Here is a 24442-nt window from a genome sequence, read left to right on the forward strand (position 1 = left end):
CCGGTGGCAGCGCCTGGGGAGCGAGGCCGACCCTGTCAGAACGCCAGCTGGCATCAGGGGCTGGCTCAGCAGGGCGAGGCAGGAGATGGGCACTGCCATTTATCCAGGGTCTCTCTGCCACAAGCTGGAGCCACTGGCTAACGGGAGCTGGACTCTGCTTTGCACGACGTTTGCAGGAACGGACCGTGGGTGAGTGTGTGGGGATGTTTGTGCCCATAAACAAGCTGCTCTGGGTGGACTGTTGAGCCCCCTCCCTCAGCAGTCCGATCAAACACTGCACCTCACAGACACCAACTGCAGCTTTAGCTCTATATACAAGCTTGGCAGTAAATAGATATATATTTTTTTACCGATTCTAGCATGCTCCTGGCCTTGTGCAGCGTTTCAGCAATACGAGGTGGGGCTGGGCCCTGCTCCCTGCCTCGGCCGGGGCTCGGGTGAGATGCTGCAGGTCGCTCCTGCCATCGCGATGGCTGCAGAGCTCGCTGCCTCATGGCTTCCAGAGACACTGACAGTCAATTCATCATGGTGGGGAAGGGCATTTCACTGAAAGCTTCCCCCCCTCGCGCTCAGGGAGCCCTGCGGAGGAGCCAGGGAGGGCACAGCATGGCCGGGGCTCCTCTCGCATCCTCCTGCTCCGGTGCAGGTTGGGCAACTCCCCGCCGCAGCGAAGAGCGGTGCCTGGACCCCACGCTGACCTGTCACAGGGAGCGAGGCCGGGGTTCACCCTCCACTGCCCGGGCTGGGGAACAGCAGGTCCTGCGGTGCTTTTCAGGAAGAACCTGGTTTGATTTTCCATTTGAAATCACTGCTGGTAGCTGAGTTGGCTTTACAGTAAACCTAAAGCAGGCTCTGATGCGGGAGCAGCTTGCCTGGGTGAGCCGCAGGTTATCACCGCACTGTCTGCCCTGGCCCATGCGAAGGTCTGATGCTCCACGCGTGGCACGGTGTGAGCACGGGCACGGCCGTAATGAGCCCCGTTCTGCCCATGCCGTGCCGACCCGGGGGGAAAGGGGCACACGGGGCGAACGCAGGAGGGCTGTTTGTGGGAGCGTCCAACAGCTCCCCCTCTTCAGCAGGACAAATCTCATTATTTCATAAAGCATTAAAACAAACTGTCAGTTCCTTTGCAGTCCATGTGCTAATTCTCTGCTGTTCTTGGTGATGAATTTAAACAGCGGGACCTAATTAGATGCTGCAGGGCATGGATTATACTGTCAAGGAAATCTTATTCAAGCAGACACTCATTTACCTTCACGTTAACTGTGTGACCTTAATCTACTAAAATGTGCACGACTCAAGCCGTGGGTTTATTCCTCGGCGTGCAGGGTGCACCCTGACCGTTTTCGTCCGAAGAACCTCTGGGTAAGGCCCGCGTACTCAGAGAGCTCTTCGACAATTCCAGCCAGGCTTTTGACATTTAAACCAGCCACATTTGTCTTTGCCTTTGTGAAAACTGAGTTACACGTGGAGCGCTGGGGACTCAGCTCATGGAAGGATCGGTCATGGCTGAGGCCGTGCAGTGCTGCTGTCGATGGGGTTACAAGGAGTGGGAGGGGAAGCCCAAAACATGGAGCATTTTAGAAGGTTGTGGCATCGCCTCTTCAGGGGCCGAGATCAAAGCTGACCCTGGCTGCTCCACAAGGCATGAAGGCGCTGGGCTCCCGCTGCGGGCACGGGGAGGTCCTGCAGCCGCGTCCCTGATGCTTCTCTTCACAGAAACCAGAGCCGCCCACATCCTCAGGCACCTGGAGTCCTTTGGGACAGTGCTCGAAAGGCCCTGTGTCAGAGTCCCACTGAGTGCATCCTCCCTTCCTCATCACAGCTCTCTCCTGGGCTGCTGCAGACCTGCTTGGGGCCACGTCTGGGCTGGGTCCAGCTTTCAAAATTTGAGTTTCTTTCCCTTTCCTAAGCTTGCTTCGATTGAACTCCTGCCCCGCAACCCCGCTGTGAGCGCTGGGCCGCGGCAGCAGCCCAAGGGCAGGGCCAGGGGAGCTGCTGGGCCGTGACAGGAAAGGTGCTAGAGGAGTTGTCAGCATCCCTTATACCCATCCTCCTCTCTGGAATAGGGTCCCACAGACTGTCCCTGCTGGGGGCCACAGGGGACCGTGCCCACGGTGCTGCAGGGACAGGGGACCAGCTCCGCGATGTCGTGCATCACCAGCGCATCCTGCGGCTGCAACGGCAGCACCCCCCAACAGGGGCCTGGTACATTAGGCGTAATTGCTTTATCCACAGAATAAGCAGAAAAATAAATGTTAATGAACATCTGGTCTCCATAAACAAGATAAATTAAAATTAATAGCAATCTTATTCATTTAATGAACAAGCTAACCATATTTTAAAACAGCCATTAAAAATGCATGGCTTCCTGCAGGGCCACGCTAAGCAGAGCGAAAAGAAATCCATTTACTGGGCCGAGGGGCTGGGTCCTGCCCTCAGGGTGGGCGGGCGCGTTGCCACAGTTCCCACCACCCGTGTCCTGCTCGGGGGACCTGCCGCATCCCGGCCCCAGTGCCCAGAGGGACACGGGACCGTGCCCAAGGCGCTGCAGGGGCGAGGGACCAGCTCCGAGCGCTCGAGGAGAGACGATGGCCCCGCGCTGGCGGCGGGCGCGGACAGACCACGCCAGGCGCAGGGACGGCTGCGGGGTCCCACCGCGCCGCGGGCGGCTGAGCACTGAAACGAGCTGACCCGTCCGTTAGCGTCACTGCTGTCAGCTGGAGCTGCCCGACCCTTCAACACCGAAACCTTCCAGGGCTGCAACTTAGTAGGCTCATAAATATGAAGGCTTTTAATAAATTTACAATTAAATCACCTTGTACCGCGTTCCTGCGCCAGTTCCTTGTGTCCTTCATGCCTGTTTTCAGATGTGAACAAACGTACGTGAAATCTGCCTGAAGCAGGCAATCCAAAATGGCCGAGGCATCTGATATTCAAATACAACATCGGGAATTTGTTAAGAAAACTGCTGAAGGTCTGACTTGCCAACACGAGTCTATTGGCTGCCGGATTTCTCCAGGTCCAACAGTGACAGCGCAGTCACGGGCAGCCAGGGCTCCCCGCGGCCCCTGCAGCCTCCCCCCGCTCCCCCGGCAGGCGCAGCCAGAGTTCAATTTCTGTACTTTCCAGGTAGGAACTACGCTTCCCGCAGGGGTCTAACATCTTTGGCCACTTCCACTCCCAGCAGAGGCATCGCTCTGCACTGGCTTCCCGTGGCTCGGGTAGCGCCACGCTGATGGAGCAGGCAGGCACTAAGAGAGGATGGATATGCTTGCCCTGAATTTAGGGAGACGTTCTTGCTACAAGCACCATGTTTCAGGTGTCAGCAGTACCGATCCCTCCCAAGATGTATAAATATTTGTCAACAACCCTCCGTCCTGGTGCTCAGACCGAGAGTCCCAGAGGCTGCCACCAAAACAGTAATTGTGGGGTGGGGGGAGGGGTGTGGGTATCAATTTCTCATGGAAGAATGAATCCTTCCGACCCCTCAACTCAGAGGAAGTCAAATACAGAAGAAATGTAAGGAAATACCTTGACACCACCATCCCTACCGTCTCACATTTAAGCAGAAGACTAAACTAGAACACCATTTTGCTTGGCGCCCCATTGCCCGTGTGCTGACCCGGATGCTGCTGCCGAAGTTTAATCCGATGATGCACCGTGCCTCAGGTACCGTTTTGCCAAACACAGCCAAGAATTTAGGCAATATGACTTCAGTTGTTTGCTTTACTCGTAAATTCACAAGTCCAACAAAATCCAACAAAAACTGGTATTAGGCCTGTACAATCCATATATAAAAAGGGTTGGTTTATTGTAGTTCAAATACATAACCTGAACAATCCCAACAGTTCAAAATTAAACTTTAGAAACACAAGTTTAACATTCAAAACAGGAGTATAGTTTACAAGAATTGCCCAGAGGGGAAATCCACAGTCTAATCCAGAAGTATGTAAAGATCACTTTATCGTAAATAAAAATGTGTTTATACAACCGTCCTGTTCTGCTCCAGTAACCACTTATTTACCAAGTGTTTCCACCTTTGAGTAAAAATTATTAGACAAATCTTCACTTGGGCAGAGCAACCTGATTTTGCTTCTATTTCATGGATAGGGTAAGGAACAAAGCAGACCTGTGAACAAATTTAGCTTGGTCTCTCAGTCCTAATTCTCCTCTTTCAGTTCTAAATCTGGCTTTAATGGATTTAGCTCCATTTACAAGGGTGAAAACAAGCAGAGAACTGGGACTTGTGTTTCCAGAACGTGGTCTCCAGTAATCGATAATGCAAGCTATCAGAGAGCACTCCACCTCCTCAGCCAGGGACCGCGGCAGCCGTTAGGAAGCCGGTGGCACACATGTGGTACAAGTTCAAACCACAAGCGCGGTCGTCCTTAAGACTCACATGTATGACACCACTGAGAACGCCTCCAAGTATAGGACATCCACACCTCATATACAGATACTGCGTTGCTCTGAGATCTGAAGTTACCGAACACAGCCCACACCTTCGGATTTTTGCCAGCCACGCCCCAAGGAAACTCATAAATACCTTTAACGTGGGTTTTTTGTTGTTGGTTCCCCCTCCCCCAGAGACCACTTTATGTTCACAAATGCTGCTTCGTCCTCTGCTCCTCGGATGGTTTTGCAATATATTCACGGTAATGTATATGTATAAACCTGACAGATGGCTCATGCAAGCTTTTTGATTTAACAGATACCCTTGGCTTAAGAGTATTTTGTAACTATTTTGTTGTTCGTCTTGTAGGCTCTGAAGCTGTGGGTGGCGGAGGCGGGCCTCGGCGGTCCAGGTCATCTACGTAGGACACGATGAGTTTACGCCTCTCCTCCGGTACGCAATCAAGTACCAGGTATCGCTTGTCGTTTTGTAATATCTTCTCTACGTCTTTCAGATGCTGATCTGACTCCTGGATCAACTTTTTGGATCTGAAAGCAAGCGTAAGAATTACCATCCTCGTCCAGGGTGCTCAGAACGCCCCAGGAACCCGCCCTGCTCCCAGCAGCGGCTGCTGCGAGCTCGGAGAAGCTGCCCTCACTGTAAGGAAGTGCACGTGGAGTCAGTGAAAGGCAAAGCAGGGAAAGGGTGGCAAGACCTGGGTTCCCTCTTAGCAAGAAAGATGCCGCTTTAGGTCAGGATTAGGCACATCAACAGTATTCTATGCGCAGGAAATAAAGGCTTGTTGCCGACATTGGTGCTACGTTAATTAAGCACCAAGGAAGACTCGTGTCTGGCTGCGGTGGTCACGCACAGCACTGCACAAACTACACAAACACTAATACATAGAAGGGACCCAAAAAAAAATTCAAGATTTTTAAATTTGGCATCTAAATGAGGCAAACAGAATTTGGATGTGGCAGTCTCAGCCACGGCCCAGCTTGCCGATAACTGCGTCCGCAGCCCCAGCTTCAAGCGGTCGTTCGGCTCGCTGACTGCAGCACCACCTGAAAGCACAACGCCAATGCACTACAGCGCTGGCCGCAAAGGAACCACGCTGTTCGTTAGGATCCAAAGAACTTAATTTTCTCCTTTTTAAGTAAACTTCTGTTTTGGACGGGGAACTTGTTCTAGACCATACCCAAGAGTCTGTATCAGCCTTACCATCCCCAGAAACCGAGTGGAAAAAAAGTAAACTGCTTTGTAAATGTACCCACCTGTAGGGCACACCCTTTTAGTGACATCCTCCCACAGAAACCAGGCAAATTATTTGTGTTTTTTTTAAATCAAGCTTCAACAGACTCAACACTTCTTTGCTGTCTACTCCAAAGTCTTGAAACAAGAGTCCTCACTTCAGTATCGATCCCTCCTGGGTCTAAACCAAGGACTAATACAAACACGGAAGATGGCCCTCACCGCAAACTGCCTGACAGCCAGAGTACTGTTCACAGAGTACTGCCCCGAAGCCAGCGAGAACCTCACGCCTGCCTTGGTTTGGTTTTCATTGCTTGTTAGTCAGCAGCAGAAAAGTCAAAATAAAGCAAAAAGGGGTCTCTAGCTGCCGCAGACTTCTTTTTGACAGGTTATAAAGGGTTGTAAAAAGGTTGTCAGCTTATGCCAGGAGAACAAACAGACAGTTTGTTGCCGTTTGTATGGAAAAGCACAATAAAAGGATCAGTCCTTTGCTGACATTCTACTACACACCTGTACGTTATAAATTTGGTCTCTTTCAATAGTGTTCGGAAGTCAGCTTTGGCGGTAATGTATTTGTCTCTAATGTACTCCTCAAACTCCCTTTGTTTTTTCTGAAAGAAAAAAAGATAAGCTTAAAACCCTGAATGCAGGTTAAGTACTCCATGCAACTTAACATACTGAAAATAAGCAATAATTACATGTTAATTATATTTTCCTTATCTTTCAAATATTTAATTTTAAAAAATCATACTTAAACAATAGTAATTCCATTCACATAAAGCAGAAACCACTTCAGCAGCCACTAACTTACTGCCTCTGTATCCTGCACCACACAAAGTTAGCAACAGTGGCACAAACCACTTACCCTGTCACTTGAAGAAAATTTAATGCACCTTGGATCTTCTTTAATGATTTTTTTCACTTCTTTCCATGTTGATGTTAAAGTTATCTTTCAAAAGAAGCAAAAATAGTTAAAATAAAAGAAAATTGGATTCTAAGTATACAGAACGTAAATATTACTACATCTGAAGCTTTTAAATATCTTTTAAATAACTTGTCTGCTGACAAACTTCTTGCTGTATTTTTAAGTGTTGGGCCTTGATTATTTATACGACTGCATTTGTAACTAGTTGACTTTATATATTTACTTTTCTTTCGTATTTTGAGGTGGCATTTTCAGTTCAGAGTCCTCACAAACATAATTCACATCCCAAAGTCTTTGTCTAGTACATATTTGTGCATACGAGTGTGCTGTTAAAAATTACCGACAGAAAACTTGTTTCAGAGTTACACGTCTGTCATTTTATTCTATCGCTCTAAAAATCTGCCTGATGTTCTAAGCACTTTTAACTAACGCATTAAAAACTAGATAAAAACTTTTGGGTTAGAAGAAAGCTGACTGAAGTTGGCACGTAACTAAAAAAGAGCAAGAGCCACTAAGACCCCACAGCAGACAGAGTAAGGGATAGATTTCCATAGCATTACACAAAATGAAAGTTCAGATTCAGTAGCATAAGATAAAGCCAGAGAACATCGAAACAGATGAACCTGGCAAGGTTATATACTGATATTAGGACAAACGCAGTGGATATCTGACAGAGCAAGATGCCATATAGCAAAGACTATCAAATAGCGCAGTGCTGAAGAAATGTAACATCCTGCAGGAGATAAAAAGATCACTGATTAGAAGTTTAAATGTGAATGAACTGCATGTTAAACCAAAGAAACACTCAAGATAGACAGGTAAGGAAACATAATGCACCAATTTTGTTCTGAAGGAAAGATAGCGGTGAAGCAAAGGGGCCCTGGAAATAAAACCAAACAAATCAGACTGTGTGACAGAAAACCAGAAAAAAACAAGTCTCAATGGGCTGGCAAAGATTTGAGGTTTGAATATATACAGCTCTTACCGCTGAAGTTTCATCCAGAAGTTGCCTAAAGTGTTCCCTCTTCTTTTTGGTAAGTGCTTCAATGTGTTCATTAAAGAGCTTCTCTTTCTCTTCTCTTTCTAGCAAGGAGCCAGATTCCCATCGATGATCTTTGCGTAGAGTCCTTCTGGTATCGGACCACGACACATCTGAAGAACGCACCTGAGCCAAAAGATTAATATTTTTTTAAACCATTTTTTTTTCTACAGTTCTCTGATATTTCTTGTACACTTCTTAGTATTTTTTATTTTCTCTTAAGTTAAGGTTCAAATTAAAGATTAAAAAACCAAAACAGCTTGTAAGTAAGAGGCTGTAGTAGCTTCCCCACCAATACTAAACTGGCAGGGGCACAAGGAATTACTTTGCATCAGTTCAAATGCAGATGAAGATACCCCACTGACCTGGCTGAGCATTCCCTCAAGAAAAATCCACCACCCTCCTCCTCTGTGCAGAACATACTCTAATAGCCATAAGTGGGCTGGAAAGGCAGCCTCAGAGAGAATTATTTCCAAAGAGACACGAGGAGCTTTGCAGTGCCTTGCTTCTAGGCCAGAGCTAGGAGCTGCTGCTTTCTGTTACTAGCTATACAGCCAGATCGACGAGCTGTTTGTATCACAATAGAACTGTTTAGGTTGGAGAGAAGACCTTTAAGATCTTCAAGCCCAAGCATTAACCCAACACTGCCAAGTCTACCACTAAACCATGTCCCTCACTGCCACGTCTACATGTCTTTTAAATACCCCCAGGGATGGCGACTCCCCCACCTCTCTGGGCAGCCTGTGCCAGTGCTGGACAACCCTTCTGATGAAGACATTGTCCCTAATATCCAATCTAAACCTCTCTTGGCACAACTTGAGGCCATTTCCCATCATCCTATCACCTGTTACCTGGGAGCAGAGACCAGCCCCCCCCTCACTCCAGCCCCTCTCAGGCAGCTGCAGAGAGCGAGAAGGGCTCCCCTCAGCCCCCTCTTCTCCAGGCTAAACCCCCCCAGCCCCCCCAGCCGCCCCCCAGCACACTTGTGCTCCAGACCCTGCCCCAGCCCCGCTGCCCTTCTCTGGACACGCTCCAGCCCCTCCAGGCCCTTCTTGTCCCGAGGGGCCCAAACCTGAGCCCAGCATTCGAGGTGGGGCCTCCCCAGGGCCGAGCACAGGGGCCCCATCCCTGCCCGGCCCCTGCTGGCCACACCAGTGCTGACACAAGCCCGGGGGCTGGTGGCCTCCTTGGCCACCTGGGCACTGCTGGCTCATGCCCAGCCGGCTGTCAGCCAGCACCCCCAGGGCCTTTTCCAGGGGGCAGCAAACAACAAACCCCCCTCTCGTTACTTCTCTAAGAATTGAAAACTATAATTTTGTGATTGCTGTGCTCAAGACAGCCTCCAGCCGTCACATCACCCACAAGTCCTTCTCTGTTTGCAAACAACAGGCCCAGCTGGGTGCCTTCCTAGTTGGCTCACTCACCAGCTGCCTCCTTATCAGGATTTCAGTGCTGAAATGTGGAACTGAGCACTAGTAAAGTGTCTGGATTTCATATCTCACACCAGGGAGCAAGGGCATAGTACACATACTGGTGAACACTCATTTTGCTAATCCTGTCCTCTTAACAGGACATTCGCCACACGGGAACTGCTCTCTTACAGATTAGCTGGACCAGAACAACAAAGGAAACACACAACATGATAGAGAAATGGTAAGTCAAAGGTGCTGTGTTTGGAGCATGAAGAATAGAGACAATGCAAAATAAAGGGGACTATTCCTAATGCTCGACAGTATCTAGTTTTCCAACAGACATACGGAAGTTCACAGTAGCATGACCGAAAATCTGCCATCACCAGTGAGACCCCAGAGAAACACAGCAGGAATGATGCTATCTGCTAACTCCCCGGGCGAGACGCCAGAACATGAACCCTAAGTGTAAAGCATTCTCTTCCAACCAAGGCAAGACTCCCGACGGTGAGCAGAGGGTAGCAGGGAGAAGACAACGGGATTCTATTTCTATATAGACTTAACTACAAATGCCAAAAGAGTTGTTACATACTGCAACAATCAGAAAAAGAATGCACTGACAAGCTGAGAAAGCCTGTCCGTATCTCACCATGTCAGACAGAAGCGCTTTGAAGTTTTGTATAGCTTCTTCCCGTTTGTGCTGCTCACGTTCTCTATCAATTTCCTTGGTTTGCTCCGAACGAGCTTTCTGGACTTCCCTTTCTCGTTCACGCAAACTTGCCTCAATGCGAGCTTGTCTTTCCAGCTCCTTTTCTTTTTCAGAATCTAAATTCTGAAATGTAAGAACAAACTTTTCTCAGTAAAAACAATACAACACCTTTTGTATTTTCATTAGACAGGTAAGTAAATTAAAGGGTCATCAAACTAAATATATCTTGGAACAAAATACTTCAAAGTGATTTGAGATCTATGGATTACAGAATTTTGCTTCAACAGCTACGCTGAAGCATTACAGGTTTACATGGGGGAATGAGAAGCTTGGTCACAACGCTGATCACAGACTATTCTCAGGAGCATGTTGTTTGTGCAGTGAAGAATTCTGAATAATGGTGGGGCAGGTGGAGAGTGGAATCACTATTTGTTAGCCCGGTTTTACATTCTCAACCATCAATTGCCTGGAGATAAAGGTAGGAACATTGGATTACGAGATAAGAACGACTGAAAGAACTGTGTATGAACCCTCTATATTCCTGAAGGAAGCTCAGCTCATACCAAAAATCACAGTAAAGGAAACTGCCCACCCTGGTAGGAAGCAATCAATGTGGTGCCTGTATTTTGTGAAGTTTTGCAGCCATTTTTACAACCAGTGGCTTTACTGGAGTCTCTGCCTTTCTCGCTCTGCTGGATAAATTCTCCCAAATGCCGTGTGTGTGCAGGCACATGTGCATACACACACCATGAACATCTGCAGCAGCGGCACCACCAGGGATAGTACTTCTAAGTTTCAAGCTGTCATTCTAGGGTACTTCTACAAATAACTATGGTGCAGAATTCTCTTCAGTATGGAACTAAAGCACATATTATTAGTCTACCTTCTAGTTAGTTACTTCACACAACAGCAACGTGACCAGCGGAACATCCAAAGTTTACTTCCGAATGTCACGTGCATACCTTAGCTATTTTTTCTATGTACTGTTTGAAAAGGTCTTCCCTCTGTGAAGAGCTATCCACTGCTTTGTATCGGGGGTCAGTCTCTACTTTGTCCTTCACTTTGCTCCAGCGAGACTGACTGTCCAGGTGGTGATTAGCCAGTAGTTCAAAGAAGTCCATTTTGATCTGTTTTACAGACAGAAACAGAAAGACAATACTTGAGAAACACTTTGATACCCAACAGTTTGCTCTTATGAAAAAAGGAGTCAACTTACCTCCAACAGGGGGAAGCATATTAATATTACATACCATTACAATTTAGAGAAATCACTAAAACTCTTAATTTAGACATAACTGCATCTGAAATTCACTTCCCCTTGGGACAATTTTGCTAAAGCAGATACATTAAGATGATCTGCTACATCTAAGATGAACTATATTCTTTAAAGAAAGATTCAGCAATACAGTTTTTATTATTTTACTCCAATTTAAGCTTTTTGGGCTTTTTGTATATATATCTCAAAGTAACAAGTTACTGATTCTACATTATAGCATTTTGCATATTAATACTACAGAAGCTATGCAGTTTTAAACAGGGCTCTAGACAAATCAAGTATTTATGAATTCATCCTCCAAGTGTACAATGAACATCAGTAAATACTTGGATCTGCTGATAAAGAGTGATGTCTTAAGATGGATCTAACCAATAAAGAATTGCCCACATATGATAATTAAGTACATTACATTTAAGATGGATATGCACACATATATAAAAGTTTAAGGAGATGCGTTAGTCTACTTTCTCAGTTGGAAATGGCATGTCAGCACTCTGTCCGCAACAACAGCCATCGCAAAGGGCTGGCAGAGGATCAATCATATTAGGTTTTTTTATCTCAAGATGACTAGCAACATGTTTTCATCCAAACTCCCAGAACCAGCAGTGGCAAAAGCGACTACTGTGCCTTTATGACATCTCTTTTTTCTGGGGTAGATGATCTCTCTGTTCCTGATGCATTTTAGATCCTAGGTATTTTCTTGTTTTTTATTTCCTTAGAAGTCTGGTTTGGCATTTAAGCCTCCATGTCTCCGAATCGGAGAGGCGAGGGGCTGGTTCGCCTCACTCGCAGAGCGCCAGGGAATGACTCTAGGGACTCCACACACAAGGTGAAGCACGCTGCCTTCGCAGCATCCCAAACCCTGCTGGTCCACAAAACAAAATCCACCTTTATGGCAGACTAATTAAAAAAAACCCAACCCACAAAAACAAACAAAAAGCCCCCAACAACAAAAAACCAACGAAACAAACAAAATGTACCAAAACAAAACACTAGAAGAGCTGCCCATTCATTTTTTGCTACTTATCTCCTCTCCTCATCCCTTTAAAAAAAAAAAACCAAACACCAAAAGCAGTTTAGCTCCAGAACACTGAGGTTCATATGGGAAGTGGGCAGATGGACAGGCGAATAAACTCTGGCTTGCCAGAGAACTGTCACATCCCAATTCTCTAAAAATGTCTTTAGTTACAGAATGCAAGAACGAAATGAAGATTAGAACCAACATTCCGCAGCCTTGCCCACCAATAATTTTTGTTCCTCACAGCATTCACATATAAACATAAAAGGCTTTATATGCTCTTTTCTTTACCATCTCAACAGAGAGGTTAAGATAGTAAGCAGAGACTAGGAAACGACTGGTTAGTGCCAGTAGGAAGTTGCTCTACATCTACAGCACTATCAGTTTTTCTTAAAGTAGCTGAACAAAATGCTAAGCAAAACCGTTTATTCATTGTAAAATTAAGAATGTTGTTTCAAAATATCGTAAAACATGCATGCAGTATCAAAAATATGAAGCTTTCTAAGTCATGGAATTAGAAATATTTGTTAAAAATCAGACAGTTCCCAGACATTACCACAGAAGTCTATAAAGTAAGGGTATCTCAAAGTTTCTGTACAAATCACATATGCATATATATATATATATTCCACAGGATAAAAACTGCGCACCCGCGACACTGCTGGAAGCACCGTGGCCCCAGCTGCAATACAAAGCCAGACCTAAGAACGCCACCATGACCTGCAGAAAGGCGCTTCCGCGGGAGCCGCCAGCAGCCCCCCCTTCGCTCCCCAGAGCTTGCTCGCTACCGTGCAGGGGTGCCAGCGGGGCCACGTGCGGCTCACCAGCGACCGACCGAGCGGAAAACCAGGAGGAACAGCCAATTCCCTCCTGAGAAAAACCGATGATGCTTCCAGGCCTTTAATGCTCTTAAAGCACGGGTTTAACTTCAGTCATCCGCAATGTATACAGCGCGAGTGCTGCAATTTCGTTTTCAATTTAAAAAGAAAGGAGAAAACATCTCAAAAAATTGAGCCAAACACACCTCACCAAGGAATTATCTTTTAAGGCCGTAGCTCTACGACGTGGCGAGTTTGGTATATCTATACGCAGTAACGAGCTCAGCTAAGTAGAATATTACGCAAGGGAACCGTTAGGAGATCCTGATGCCGGACAGATGACACGGCCGCCGGCCCAGCGGCCGCAGGATGGGCCCCAGCGCCAAGCGGGACGTCAGGCTCATCGGCAGGACACGCGACAACGCGGCGCCCCGGGACGGCACACGGGCAGCTTGGCTGGCGCTACCAGCCCGTAGTGCCTTCCCCGACATCCTCACACGCGCGCGTACTTCCTCATCTCCGTCACCTGAGGAGTACTAGCGGTGTTTTTACTCACTAAAATTAGCCACGTGAAGGAAAACAACCCTATGAAAAGCTGGCTGCTCCATCACCATCCAATAAGCCGTAACTCAATGAAGCAAAATCAAAATATTATGTAATTTAAAACCCTTACGTTAAAGATTTCTGTAAAGTTGATCCTCCTTAAATAAAGATTTTGGACTTTTAAAACAGACTGAGAAAGCTTCAGGTTAAATGCCTTAAATTCTTTTATGTTTTAAGCACACTCAAAATCAAAGGAAAATAAGACTGAAAATATTTCAGGTGTATTTAGAAGTCTTTTTTTTTTTTTTTTTGGCAGTTAACACATTGCAGGTACAACTCTCATCACTTCACAAGGAAAAAAACTAAAAAAATGTAAAGTACCGGAACTGCGGGAGGCTAAAGTCACCACACAGAGATACCAATTCTTTCCTCACTAGGGAATCCCATAATATTTGCGTGTCAGTGATTGACAGCTGTCAGACTGAACTGATTGACAGGCCGCACAGCACATAACTGTAAAGTCTATCCACTTGTTATAAAACAGAATACATAAAATGGTTACAAAACACTTTTGGAGAAAAAAAAAAACATTATTTCAAAAGCAAACAAATACAATCTCTCTTCTTTTAACTTTTCAACTTTAGAACAATCATGCAACAACAAAACAAATATTTACTTTTTTTTTTAAAGTCTTCAACTGCACTATTAAGCTGCAAGAATGCTTTAAAATTCCATATTCATAATCAAAATGCAGTACGTAATGGTCTAGTTTTGAACTATATCAGTTCTCCTCTGAAAGCACAATCATTTACTGAAAATAACAGCAGTAAGTCAACATTTGAAAAAAATACAGAATCAAATTTGAACACAGCACCTAGATTAAAATATGCAAAACTTATTAAATAATGAAATTGTCCCCAAATCTACCTGTTAGTCAAAATTTCTCTTCCATAAGCATTCTTAGTAGGTGAAATTTGCAATAACTTTATACTACGAAATAAACATTGCAGACTTTAAAACGTCAAGAATGATTAGGCTTCAGAGGTTATTCTCTCCATTCGCACAACACACAGGGACATGTAAGAAAGCGGCTGCGTATTCTGATGATAATATTTGATGCCACCTCCAAGGTAGCCTGCCTCCCCAGTGGTGAAAGCCTGCTCCCCGCTATTGACAGTACGGTCAAGTGACATTTGGAATTCATTAATCTTTAATAGCTGACCTTTAATTCTAATAAGCAGCAGTTTATACATAAGATATATTTACTGAAAGATTAAAAAGTCACTAAAGCGCTAGCTTTTAGATGGAAAGAGAAGATATGGAACCTGTTTGAAATTTAAACGGAGTACCCTAGAGAGAATTGCAAGTTCTTACTGCCTCCACTGAGAGAACAGAGAGGTAATGGCCAGTTCTGGGGGTCCAGCCAAACAGGACAAGAATCCTTTTCCTTTTAATGCTTCAGGATAATATAACTTTAAAACAAAAAACAAAAAACCAGGCATTATTCCAGTTAAGAATATAATGTTACTTGCTTAGGAAAATAAAAGAAAGTGTGATTAAGTAAACACAGCTTCACAACAGATCTAAGTTCAATTCTATATACTCTAAAAGTCAGTATACCTGCAAACTTAAAACGGTTAGTTCAGAAAGACCAAAGGAACATCCGTGAAGTGTTTACATTATAAAGCCCCTATGGAAAGAGAAGGACCGTGTCTCAGAGGGCCCACTGGAAACCACGCACTGGCTTTGTCCCATCTCACTCAGACCCACACCATTCACACAGCCGGAACTAAAAAAAGTCACCTTACCTTCTCACCCCTGGTCTTCGAATCTTCTTTTTCCTTCTTTCTTGCCGCTGTGATAAACTCATTAAACAAGGCCTCTCGATCTTTCATCTTTTCAATTGCCTTGAATCTCGAGTCTTTAGCATGCTTGGCTGCAAATTCACTAAAAGTAGTTCTGCAACAAAATGGCAAGTGAACTCATTTGGCAGAGCTGTCTTTGCTGGGAAGCAGGTTCAGCAGAGACATACTTCTGCTAGAATACATGCCAGAGCACAATTTAAAAAGAAAAAAAAAGGCAACATCCTATGGTCTCACTATAGAGATGCTTGATCAATGAACTCTATAGAAAGGAGTCAGGTTTAGGCACGCACATGAAAGGTATTGTTAGAGACTTACAGGGGTTTTTTAGTTTGTTTGTTTGGATACAGCTACCTGCAGAAAGCGCAGGTGTAGGAGAAGAGATTACAATGCAACCAAGAAGAAGAAATGAAAAAGACTCAGTTGTCTACAAAAATCTTCTTTTTTGTGGGTTAGCAGTTCAGCCACCAGCCTGTCCAGGTATTTCACCGCTGTGAAACTGAAAATTTTACGTGCATTCACTTGCAGCCAAACCATGCTAAGAGTTCACCAAGAAAATCACCTTTTGGTATTAGTCACAATAGAACACTGGCTGAATCAACTCTTCCTCCTACAGTGAACATTGTATAGCCTAACCTTAAAACACACGGAGTTGAAGAAATTTTAAACACTATGGGCAGATGCAGCAATACTGGGCTTTCAACCCATTATCCCCATAGCATTTCCCTGACTGTTCTCTCACCTCCAGGGCCAGATTCCAATCTGTGCAGTAGATATAGTACTGCCACTTACCTCGAAAAAAACCACTACTGTGCTTTTTCCAAGCTCTGATGCAAATCTGGCCCCAAGAATACGTGAGACACTTATAATCATACGAATGTTTTCATCACAGCATGGAAATAATTAGACTTGGAAAATCCAGCCTACTGTTGCTGTAGGGTAAATTGAAACAAGAAGAGAATTTGGTAGCTTATTCAAAAAGATTAGAAAGTGAATGTACAGCTATATTGAAGAACAAGAGCTGTTTAAGTGAAGTGGAACACAAACTCTTGAGCATGTTGGACTGAGACAGATGATAAAAAAACAGTCTGGCACTCACAGAAGTACAGCAATATCTTTAGACAAACACTGAAACCAGAAGACAAAGGATAAGATTAAACAAGACAGTATTTCAGCTGGAACTCTCTCACCCACCCAACCCGTAATCAGGTAAGAGTCAGTCCCAATATGTCACACTGGAGATAGCTTTAGTATCCTCAGCTCCCAGGCTAACGTAACAGTCCGTGTTGCTCTCTGAATTATATATTCAAACTTATTACTGATTAACTTTTTCTTACATTTCCACACCTCCATTCTTCCCAGACTACTACTGTTGAAACTGCTACCCTTACTAAATGAGCAGACAGGTGTTTTAAATAAGATTTATTAATTGGATTTGAAGTAACTTAAAAGTTAACACTGGCTTCCACCAGATTTCCAAAACGTGTCGCTGAAAAAGATTAAGCTGAAGTGAAACAAATGAGTTCTCACTGCAAAAGAATTAGTGCCAGATAAGCCAAGAGATGCTGAAAGAGAATGCTTTAGAGCTCGTCTGGTGACATAAGCACATATTTCATGAACTCTATGTGAGAAAGCTGTGAAACAAACAATTCTAGTAATAAAATCTTGAATGTTAGTACATTCACTGTCATCACCTCGCTATTATCACTGCAGGCAGGTCTGAATATGAGGGGTATGTAATAATTTCTATATTAAAGCAACCAGAACATTCTATCATATTGTTAACATAGTTTGTAACCAGAAAAAAACCCCATCCCTTCAGCCCTCTCCAAACTGATGAAACCTCCCTAGTACTTCCCAGAGACTACTAATATTCTTAAGAAGAAACAGGGTTACTGAAGAAAACTTGTGGTGGATCATGAGGCCTCTCATAATCTGGACAGCATGCTGGGGATTTCTTCAAAACAACTTAAAATACGTAAATCGTTATAAATCACAAGTTCTATTATTTCATGGGTTAGGTGACTACAAGCAAGCAAAAGAAGAATTCAACAATCTGATGAGTTTTCTCCTTTTTGCCCGTTTTGAAAGAGGTTGACCTACCTAACACCACCACATACTTCTGTCTAATAGAGCTTACGCACACGAACAAGAAAGAAGCTCCTACCTTGGATTAATCTTTGCTTCTTCCATCATTTTCTTGAAATCCTCCTTGGCCTGCATTATTTTGTTTTTCTTCTCCTTGCGCTCTTCTTCTGCTCGGGTTTTCACATACTGATCAAATACCTACAGAAACAACAGTCACCGACAAAAAACATACAAGCCTGAAGCCACATAAGCTCTAGGCAAGAGGGAGGAAAAATCCCATTTCTTTCCTTTTCTCCCATTTCATTTCCTCTCACCACAGAGCCAACATAGACGAGGTAGAAAGAAGGTTTAGGGACTCTTCGTATTTGAACATGCGAATTACTCCAATCTGCTAAACATGTAGTATACTGGATCTAAACACATAATCTGAGACCTGCCAAGAAGTTTCTTACACATTCGCATTCTGTTAACATTTTTCTGGGTCATACGTTTAAGACAGCAGACACTTCCTCTATTCTTGAGGTTTTCCATCTCCCTACCTCCATCTGAAGAAAAGCTTCTGGAGTGAGAACTTGCTTAACAGTAAGAACCTGCCTTAGTTTTTCCCCCAAACACTTTTTTAAATAAAAAGAATATTCATTATGCCAGTATTTTGAAGAGATACTGACAAATTCTCACCATTTCATTCAGGTTTGGAGAGCTCTGTATGCATACAACTTTCACTGTGTTAAAGTATTAGACCTTCCAACCACAGGAAAAATAAAAACTATCAACTCACTTCTTTTCTTGCTGCCTTCTTCTGTTTCCAGACAAACCCTAACAGTAACAAAAATCCCTTGCAACACTGATTAGTCTGGAAGGTGAGCAGGAACAAAACCAGCAGGCTGAGGATTTAGATAAAGCCTGTAGTAGCTGTGTCTGGATGGGGAGTGAATTTGACTTCTCTTTTACCTGTTTTCTTTCTTTCGGGTTGAGAAGTAAGTAACGAGGATCAAAAACTATCTTGTGCAGCTCTTTCTCCCATGTTGAAAAAGCAGAGACCTTTAATTAAAAAAAGTCAGGTTTTAACTAATGGTTACATTTCCTTAAATACACAGAAGCTCTCCTATAGTTTTCAAGCAAAACTGTATATCTGATGAAAAGAGGGAAACAAACTCATCCTGAAGTTTTCATCGCTAAGAGATGACGGAGGCTGCCATAGCAAGCTTCAACACTAATTGGCACTGAAAACTTCTAAATAACAACACATTTAATTACTACGACTGGGTGACATGCAAAGAAAAGTACCCCAGAAGATGTACTCGAGATTGTGTTCTATATCCCATGCCTGCTCTGTGCCTTTTCTAAATGTTATGAGTGTAAACAGTTCTGCTACAAGAGATTGATTTAAACATGTTTGATAAATAAGCTTTATTAAAACTATCCCATAAAATCCAGTTATTGAAACTAAAGGAAAGATGCATAGGCAGCTGAAACCACTTCTGCTTTTTAAAGTTACTATATAAATTTATATTCTAACAGCCTAATTTATTCATTAAAACTGATTGGTATCAAGCAGATTTAAAATTTAGTTAACTAAAAGCAAAAAGTGTCCCATTTAAGCATAAAAGTGTACAGACCACAGTGGAACTTACTGCTTTTCTCATGTAGGCACATTTCCAAAACATTAAGGATGTGTCCAGTTTGTGTGTCCTCTTTATTTTCAACGGCAGCTTTCAATTAGGCAGTTACTTAACTTGGGAAAAAAGTCTGTCCTGATGCTGTTTAATTTCAGTTACTTAGAAATTGAAGGTTTGCTATAATTGTAACGTTCTTTGAAATACAGAGTCTTGTACCAAATGCATCCGTTAACCAGAGGAAGGATGAGATTGTTTTCCGTACATAACGCACCACAGGTTCTGAGTTCGCTAAGAATTGAGACCTCTGCCTCAACCTCCCCCTCCCTCTCTCCCCTTCTCACACACGCACACACACGCTTATTTCTCTAACCCCTCTTTCTAGAAGCATGTCCTTGAATTGTTTCATCCGAGCCTCCAGAGGGACAATGGCTCTCTCTCGAGCAGCTTTAATTTCAGCTTCCATAGCAGCCTCCTTCTCTGAATCAATATCTTTGTTATCATCTTTCCTGAAAAAAAATAAACACAGAGTATAACTTGAGAAGTAATATGTCAATCCTATAGCTCAGAAATTGAACGACACCAGGACAGAATGGATATAACTGATTACTTCAGCAGTGTAGGCTTACAAATCACGAAAGCCATTCTTTGAGACGTGGATACAAGTGCTTTCGTACTGAAAGCGCTCAAGGACCAGGGTATTCTCAATAACTTCAGTGCCAACAAATGACTCCAAGAAGTTAGCACATTCTGGTTGTATTCAATGGTCTCACCAGACGTGCAATAGATTTTACATTAGCTGCACTAAATTTCTTGTTTCCTGTTCAAGCCCATGAGGCCCTGTGAAAAGACTAAGACTAAGGGAGTTAGTTCAAATTGGGAATAGTTTACAATCATTACACAGAAAGTGCTGTAACGCAACTGACACATTCATCCATCAAAGCATTTCTGGGAAAAAAGCATGCTGTTTGTTGATTTACGTTTACTAAGAGCAAACGCGCTTTGTCCCAAACAAACCCAAAGCCCTAACTACTAACAACTTTATGATCATCCCTAAGAGTACACAATAATAAATAAAATGCTAAAACTACTTTTAAAACAGTGTGCGTAAGTAACCTGGACAGAAGTGACATATATCACTTCCAATAGGCAATACAGACCAAAAGACCTAAACAACTCTTAAACCTTTGTAACAGAGCAAAAACAGTAATCACTATGAAAATCTGGATGGCTGGATTTTTTGGCAACAAAAGCTCGTGCACAGAAATTAACAAGGTAGATAAACAAGCAACAGAAGCAAACTATTTAAGATAAACTGCACTCAAAGCATTCCTTGGATTCACCAACTTATACCATCATTCCCACTTTGAATGATTTCGAAAGCAGACGCTATTTCCTCTGTATGTGAATTTCAGCTATCTCAGAGAAATATCAAATACTCAAGCTGCTAGAGTAAAATAGCAGAAAGGTGATGATTGTGTTCACCAGTCCTATTAGTCACTGTTCTACTCTGCTAACAGTATACACACTGCTCAGATGAAAAACTCCAGTTATGTTATCTACACAGACCATTTTGTACTGAAAAAGCAAACTTACTTGCGCTTTTTAATTTTAATAGGCTCGTCTTCGTTTGCTTCCTCTGTAGATTCATGCTCTTCTCTAACTGTAACAGATTTCAATAATACTTTAGATTTTATCTTTTATCTATGAAAAGCTTGTAAATCACAAATGAAGCCTCGTGCAAAAGCAGAGGACAATGTGTGTAGCAATAATATTTTCTGACAAAGGAAGACATACAGTTTTCAGTCGCTTGCAGAATTACACTACCAGAATTTGGTGGCAGGACTAATGGATTTGTGGCCAGCCTTGTATTTAAAATGACAAACACTGACCTCTTATTTCCAGGGAAAAGAAACCCTCAGGCTAAACAGCCTAATAAAAGCACATTTAGATCTCCTGATTACCTACTTGCACTTTGCTCTCCTCCAACTACCAAGCCCACATGTCATCCCAGGATCATTTACTAGAACTCATGCCAGAAAGAAGTCTCATCTCAGCAGCCTCTTGAATGTTCTCTGCTCTTGGCAGCTGTTTCCAAAACTGTATTCCAGTCGACGTTCTCTTAAGTTAAATCCTCTTCTGTGAGAGCCCATTCGTACATTATGATTAACCTTTTCTGGCCCCCAAATTCCTCTTCCTTATAAAACACACACAGTCCCTTTTTTTAGTCAATAAAAACTGTGAGTTTTTTTTTCAGCCTGTTGGCATTTAGAAAAAAAATTAACCTTGTTAGTATCTATGTTCTTCAATAGACTGATATTTTCCAAAGGACTCCATAAATCCACATTCCCACCAGCCGCCTTAAAATCCAAAGCTATACACTTTTCAATATATCCTTACATTTCTCTTACTTATTTAAATGTTACTAGTTTGGGAAATCAGCACAAAGTGAGTGATAAATTGTATTCAGACTTGTTAAGAAGGCAGTAAGATGGCTCTTACTAAGTTTTTTTCCTTCTTCCATTCCTTTTTTGTGAGGAGGTTCTTGAATAATTTTGTCCACATCAGCTCTTCCAATTAGGTCATCTGGTCGGTCCCACATGGAAAGACGAGTGGTAGGGTTATAGAAGAAAACGCGCTCGTCACCAGTCCACACCACGCACCTAGAAATTTAACAGACAGACAGGAAGCCTTGATACCTCTGTCTTCCTTCATTCTGTATACCCGTTACCATATTCAAAGACTGAAGCAAGCATAAAGGTCACAGACAGATCCAGGTTATGCTTACTGCACAACTACCAGACGCTCCTACTGTCCGAACGGGGCACTGAATTACTGCGTGTCTCTGCCAGCACATTGGAAATGCAATTCAATTTTAAAAATGCTTTTTATCACAAACTGCAGTATATTCAATTCTTCTCTAGAAAAACATCTTAGCTGAATCCGATTTTGGGATAAAATATACCTCATCTCTTCAGTGCCCCGCAAAATACGAGAAAAAGCAACCTAATAGCCTTACCAGAATTTTATAAATGACAGGATGAAGGAACCACAGAGATAATTTGAAGGGAGACAGTTTTAAATACCAAACATTAATAAAAAAAAGCATCGATGGCTAAATTGCAAAAATTAAAACAATCTCTCTCTCCCATCAGTAAGATTTTTACCGTGGTCACCCAAACGCACAAAGACAATTTACATACATTACAGCAAGAGTAACCTCATCGTGACATTACACATGTAGGCACCTGATGAGTATCTGTGCCAACTGGGGGGGTGGAAAGATTGTTTTGGCCAGCAACCATGCCCATTCCATCCGCAAAGCACTGGGGCAAAAGAAGTCAAAGATTTTTTTTTTTTTTTTGCCAGTATTTCATACCAGATCAGGAGGAATCGGTGGCAGATGAGGGGGACCATGACACACAATCTATACTGGTAACGCACCTCACAGGACCGCGGTTAGTGTGTGGCAGAAAGGCCACGCACACCCCCCACTGCACATTATGAGTGCTGGCACTGTGAGAACAGTGTCGGCTGGAGGAACCCCACATTATCTGAGACAGATGTGTACCAAGAACAGGATCTTCACACACTGTTCCTTGTTCTAATTCCCCAGCGACCTTCCTGGTGGCTACGAGAAACGATGCTTCAGTGCCATGGGGAAACCACTACCTACCATGGGGTTCCTGGAATTGGAGTGGTTGCAACCGGCTTGGCCTTCTGAGCTGCTTTTTCTTCTTCAGTCATTTCTTCCTCTTTCGGCTCCTCAAGGGAAAAACAAGTTAGAGGACTCAGGCAATGACAGCTCGCTAATTACTTATTATAACGTAACTAACTTGTTTCAAACAAGCAAATGTATTTTGAAACAATGCTACAAACATCTCACCGTTACACTTCATCTATGCTCAAAACAGAAGCATTGGAATTTCAACACACAGACAGTAACTGCTATTCAAGAATCTCAATTCAGAAAACCTCTAAGTGTTTACTTAACTGTGACTTCAGTGAAGCCTTATTTAAATGCCTTCCTAGATCTGCATGAATCCTTGAGTCATGGCCTGAATACAGGGGCAAGGGTGTAGGTTCTCAAATTTTGATTTATTCTTAAAATTAATATACTTGAAAGTGAGACAGGTAGTACAAAACGGTCAAAAATGCAATAACCTTTGAACAGAAATAAGCAAACTAGTCACTATCTCAGAAATAAACAGGACAGAGGGGTAATAAAAAACAGCAACTGAATTCTATGCTTTTGCCTACTAAGCTACACTGAAAGTCACAGAAATCAGTATAAAACCTTTAATTTTCATTCAAACACCTCAGCACCTTTCAGAACTATGCCTTCTCAGCATGACAAAACGCCTTACAAGAAAAAAATTGGTTTTGTTTACTGCAATGAAAACACTACAGACATTTTCCAGGACATGTGTCTCTGACAGACTGAACTTATCAGTTACAGCACATGGAGAACGTTTCTGTTTTGTTTCAAAATCTTCCAAAATAAAAGAGTAAAGAAGTAGAGAAAAAGCTATTGGAGATTTCACACACTCAGGACAAGTTTCATTTTCCTGAACACCTTAAAATCAGCAAGAACATCATGTCTATGTAATTAGCTTACTTTTTTCATGTTCTTACTAATTTCTTAACTCACTCTTTTTCTTTTAAATGCCCTATTTTCCCATTTAAAAACAAAAAGAAAAAACAAACCACCAAAAAACACCCCTATGAGTCCAAAAAGGAAGGCTTTCAAAATCACCCCAGGAATTTAAGAACTCATGCCTGGTCTACAGATGCATCCACACCTGTAGAATGTAGGATTCAAAAAGGCGATACCGACTACTTGGTTGCAAGGTCTTTTACCTCCTTTATAAGTTCTTTTATAGGTTCTTCTTTTGGCTCTTCTTCTTCTGTCTCCATTGGTAAAGGCTCCTCTGTAGGTTCTTTAATTGGCTCTTTAATCTTCTCTTCCATTTTTTCTAAATAAAGACAGAATTTTTCTTCATATTATTAAGAAACCATTATAGAACCACAACAGATTTATTTTTATCAGTATGATTTTCCAAGCACAACAGCAAAATAAAACTTATTTTGCATGTATTTGGATCACTTTCTGTCCTTCTCGGGCTTTACAGCATCTGCTTATAAAGACACAATTATCCCCTGCACCAAGGTCAACTTGGAACTGGAAAAGGAAATATTGTAAGGCAGCCTGTTGTATTAAAACGCTAACTGAAGTGTACCAAAAGAAAGAGCTGAAACACTAATAAAAATATCAACCAACAGTGCAACAGTGAATTAATTTTCAGATTAAAAACAGAGAAAATTCATGAAGAATCATCTGAGGATTGCTCTGTACCCGCTTAATAAAAATAAAATGTACAATCTTTACTGAGGAAAATTGATATTTGCTGCCTTAGGTGTTTTTATCTCAGTAAAAAGACGACCTATTATTTAAACCTGAATTACTAGGAAGATGGGTATTAAACTAGCTG

The 24442-nt window shown here is 42.9% G+C and overlaps 1 protein-coding gene across 6 annotated transcripts in view; it reads right to left on the reverse strand.

Annotated features, from left to right (window-relative positions):
* Positions 1 to 3789: 3789 nt before the first annotated feature.
* The window catches only part of TCERG1 (transcription elongation regulator 1), a 35387-nt gene continuing 14734 nt past the window's right edge, over positions 3790 to 24442 (reverse strand). For 5 of the 6 annotated variants that reach the window (XM_064458213.1, XM_064458212.1, XM_064458210.1 and 2 more), the window contains 14 exons: positions 23811 to 23926; positions 22627 to 22715; positions 21453 to 21613; positions 20547 to 20613; positions 19324 to 19459; positions 18286 to 18375; positions 17414 to 17532; positions 15193 to 15343; positions 10692 to 10856; positions 9670 to 9852; positions 7558 to 7737; positions 6513 to 6596; positions 6158 to 6258; positions 3790 to 4944 (listed from right to left, as the gene is read on the reverse strand). In XM_064458213.1, the coding sequence (XP_064314283.1) occupies positions 4743 to 4944; positions 6158 to 6258; positions 6513 to 6596; positions 7558 to 7737; positions 9670 to 9852; positions 10692 to 10856; positions 15193 to 15343; positions 17414 to 17532; positions 18286 to 18375; positions 19324 to 19459; positions 20547 to 20613; positions 21453 to 21613; positions 22627 to 22715; positions 23811 to 23926 (1844 nt within the window). In that variant the 3' untranslated portion in view covers positions 3790 to 4742. The remainder of the gene's footprint in view (positions 4945 to 6157; positions 6259 to 6512; positions 6597 to 7557; positions 7738 to 9669; positions 9853 to 10691; positions 10857 to 15192; positions 15344 to 17413; positions 17533 to 18285; positions 18376 to 19323; positions 19460 to 20546; positions 20614 to 21452; positions 21614 to 22626; positions 22716 to 23810; positions 23927 to 24442) is intronic. The other variant, XM_064458209.1, reaches the window with a different exon arrangement.

This window comes from Phalacrocorax carbo, chromosome 8 (genome assembly GCF_963921805.1).
Source record: "Phalacrocorax carbo chromosome 8, bPhaCar2.1, whole genome shotgun sequence".
NCBI classification, from domain to species: Eukaryota; Metazoa; Chordata; class Aves; order Suliformes; family Phalacrocoracidae; genus Phalacrocorax; species Phalacrocorax carbo.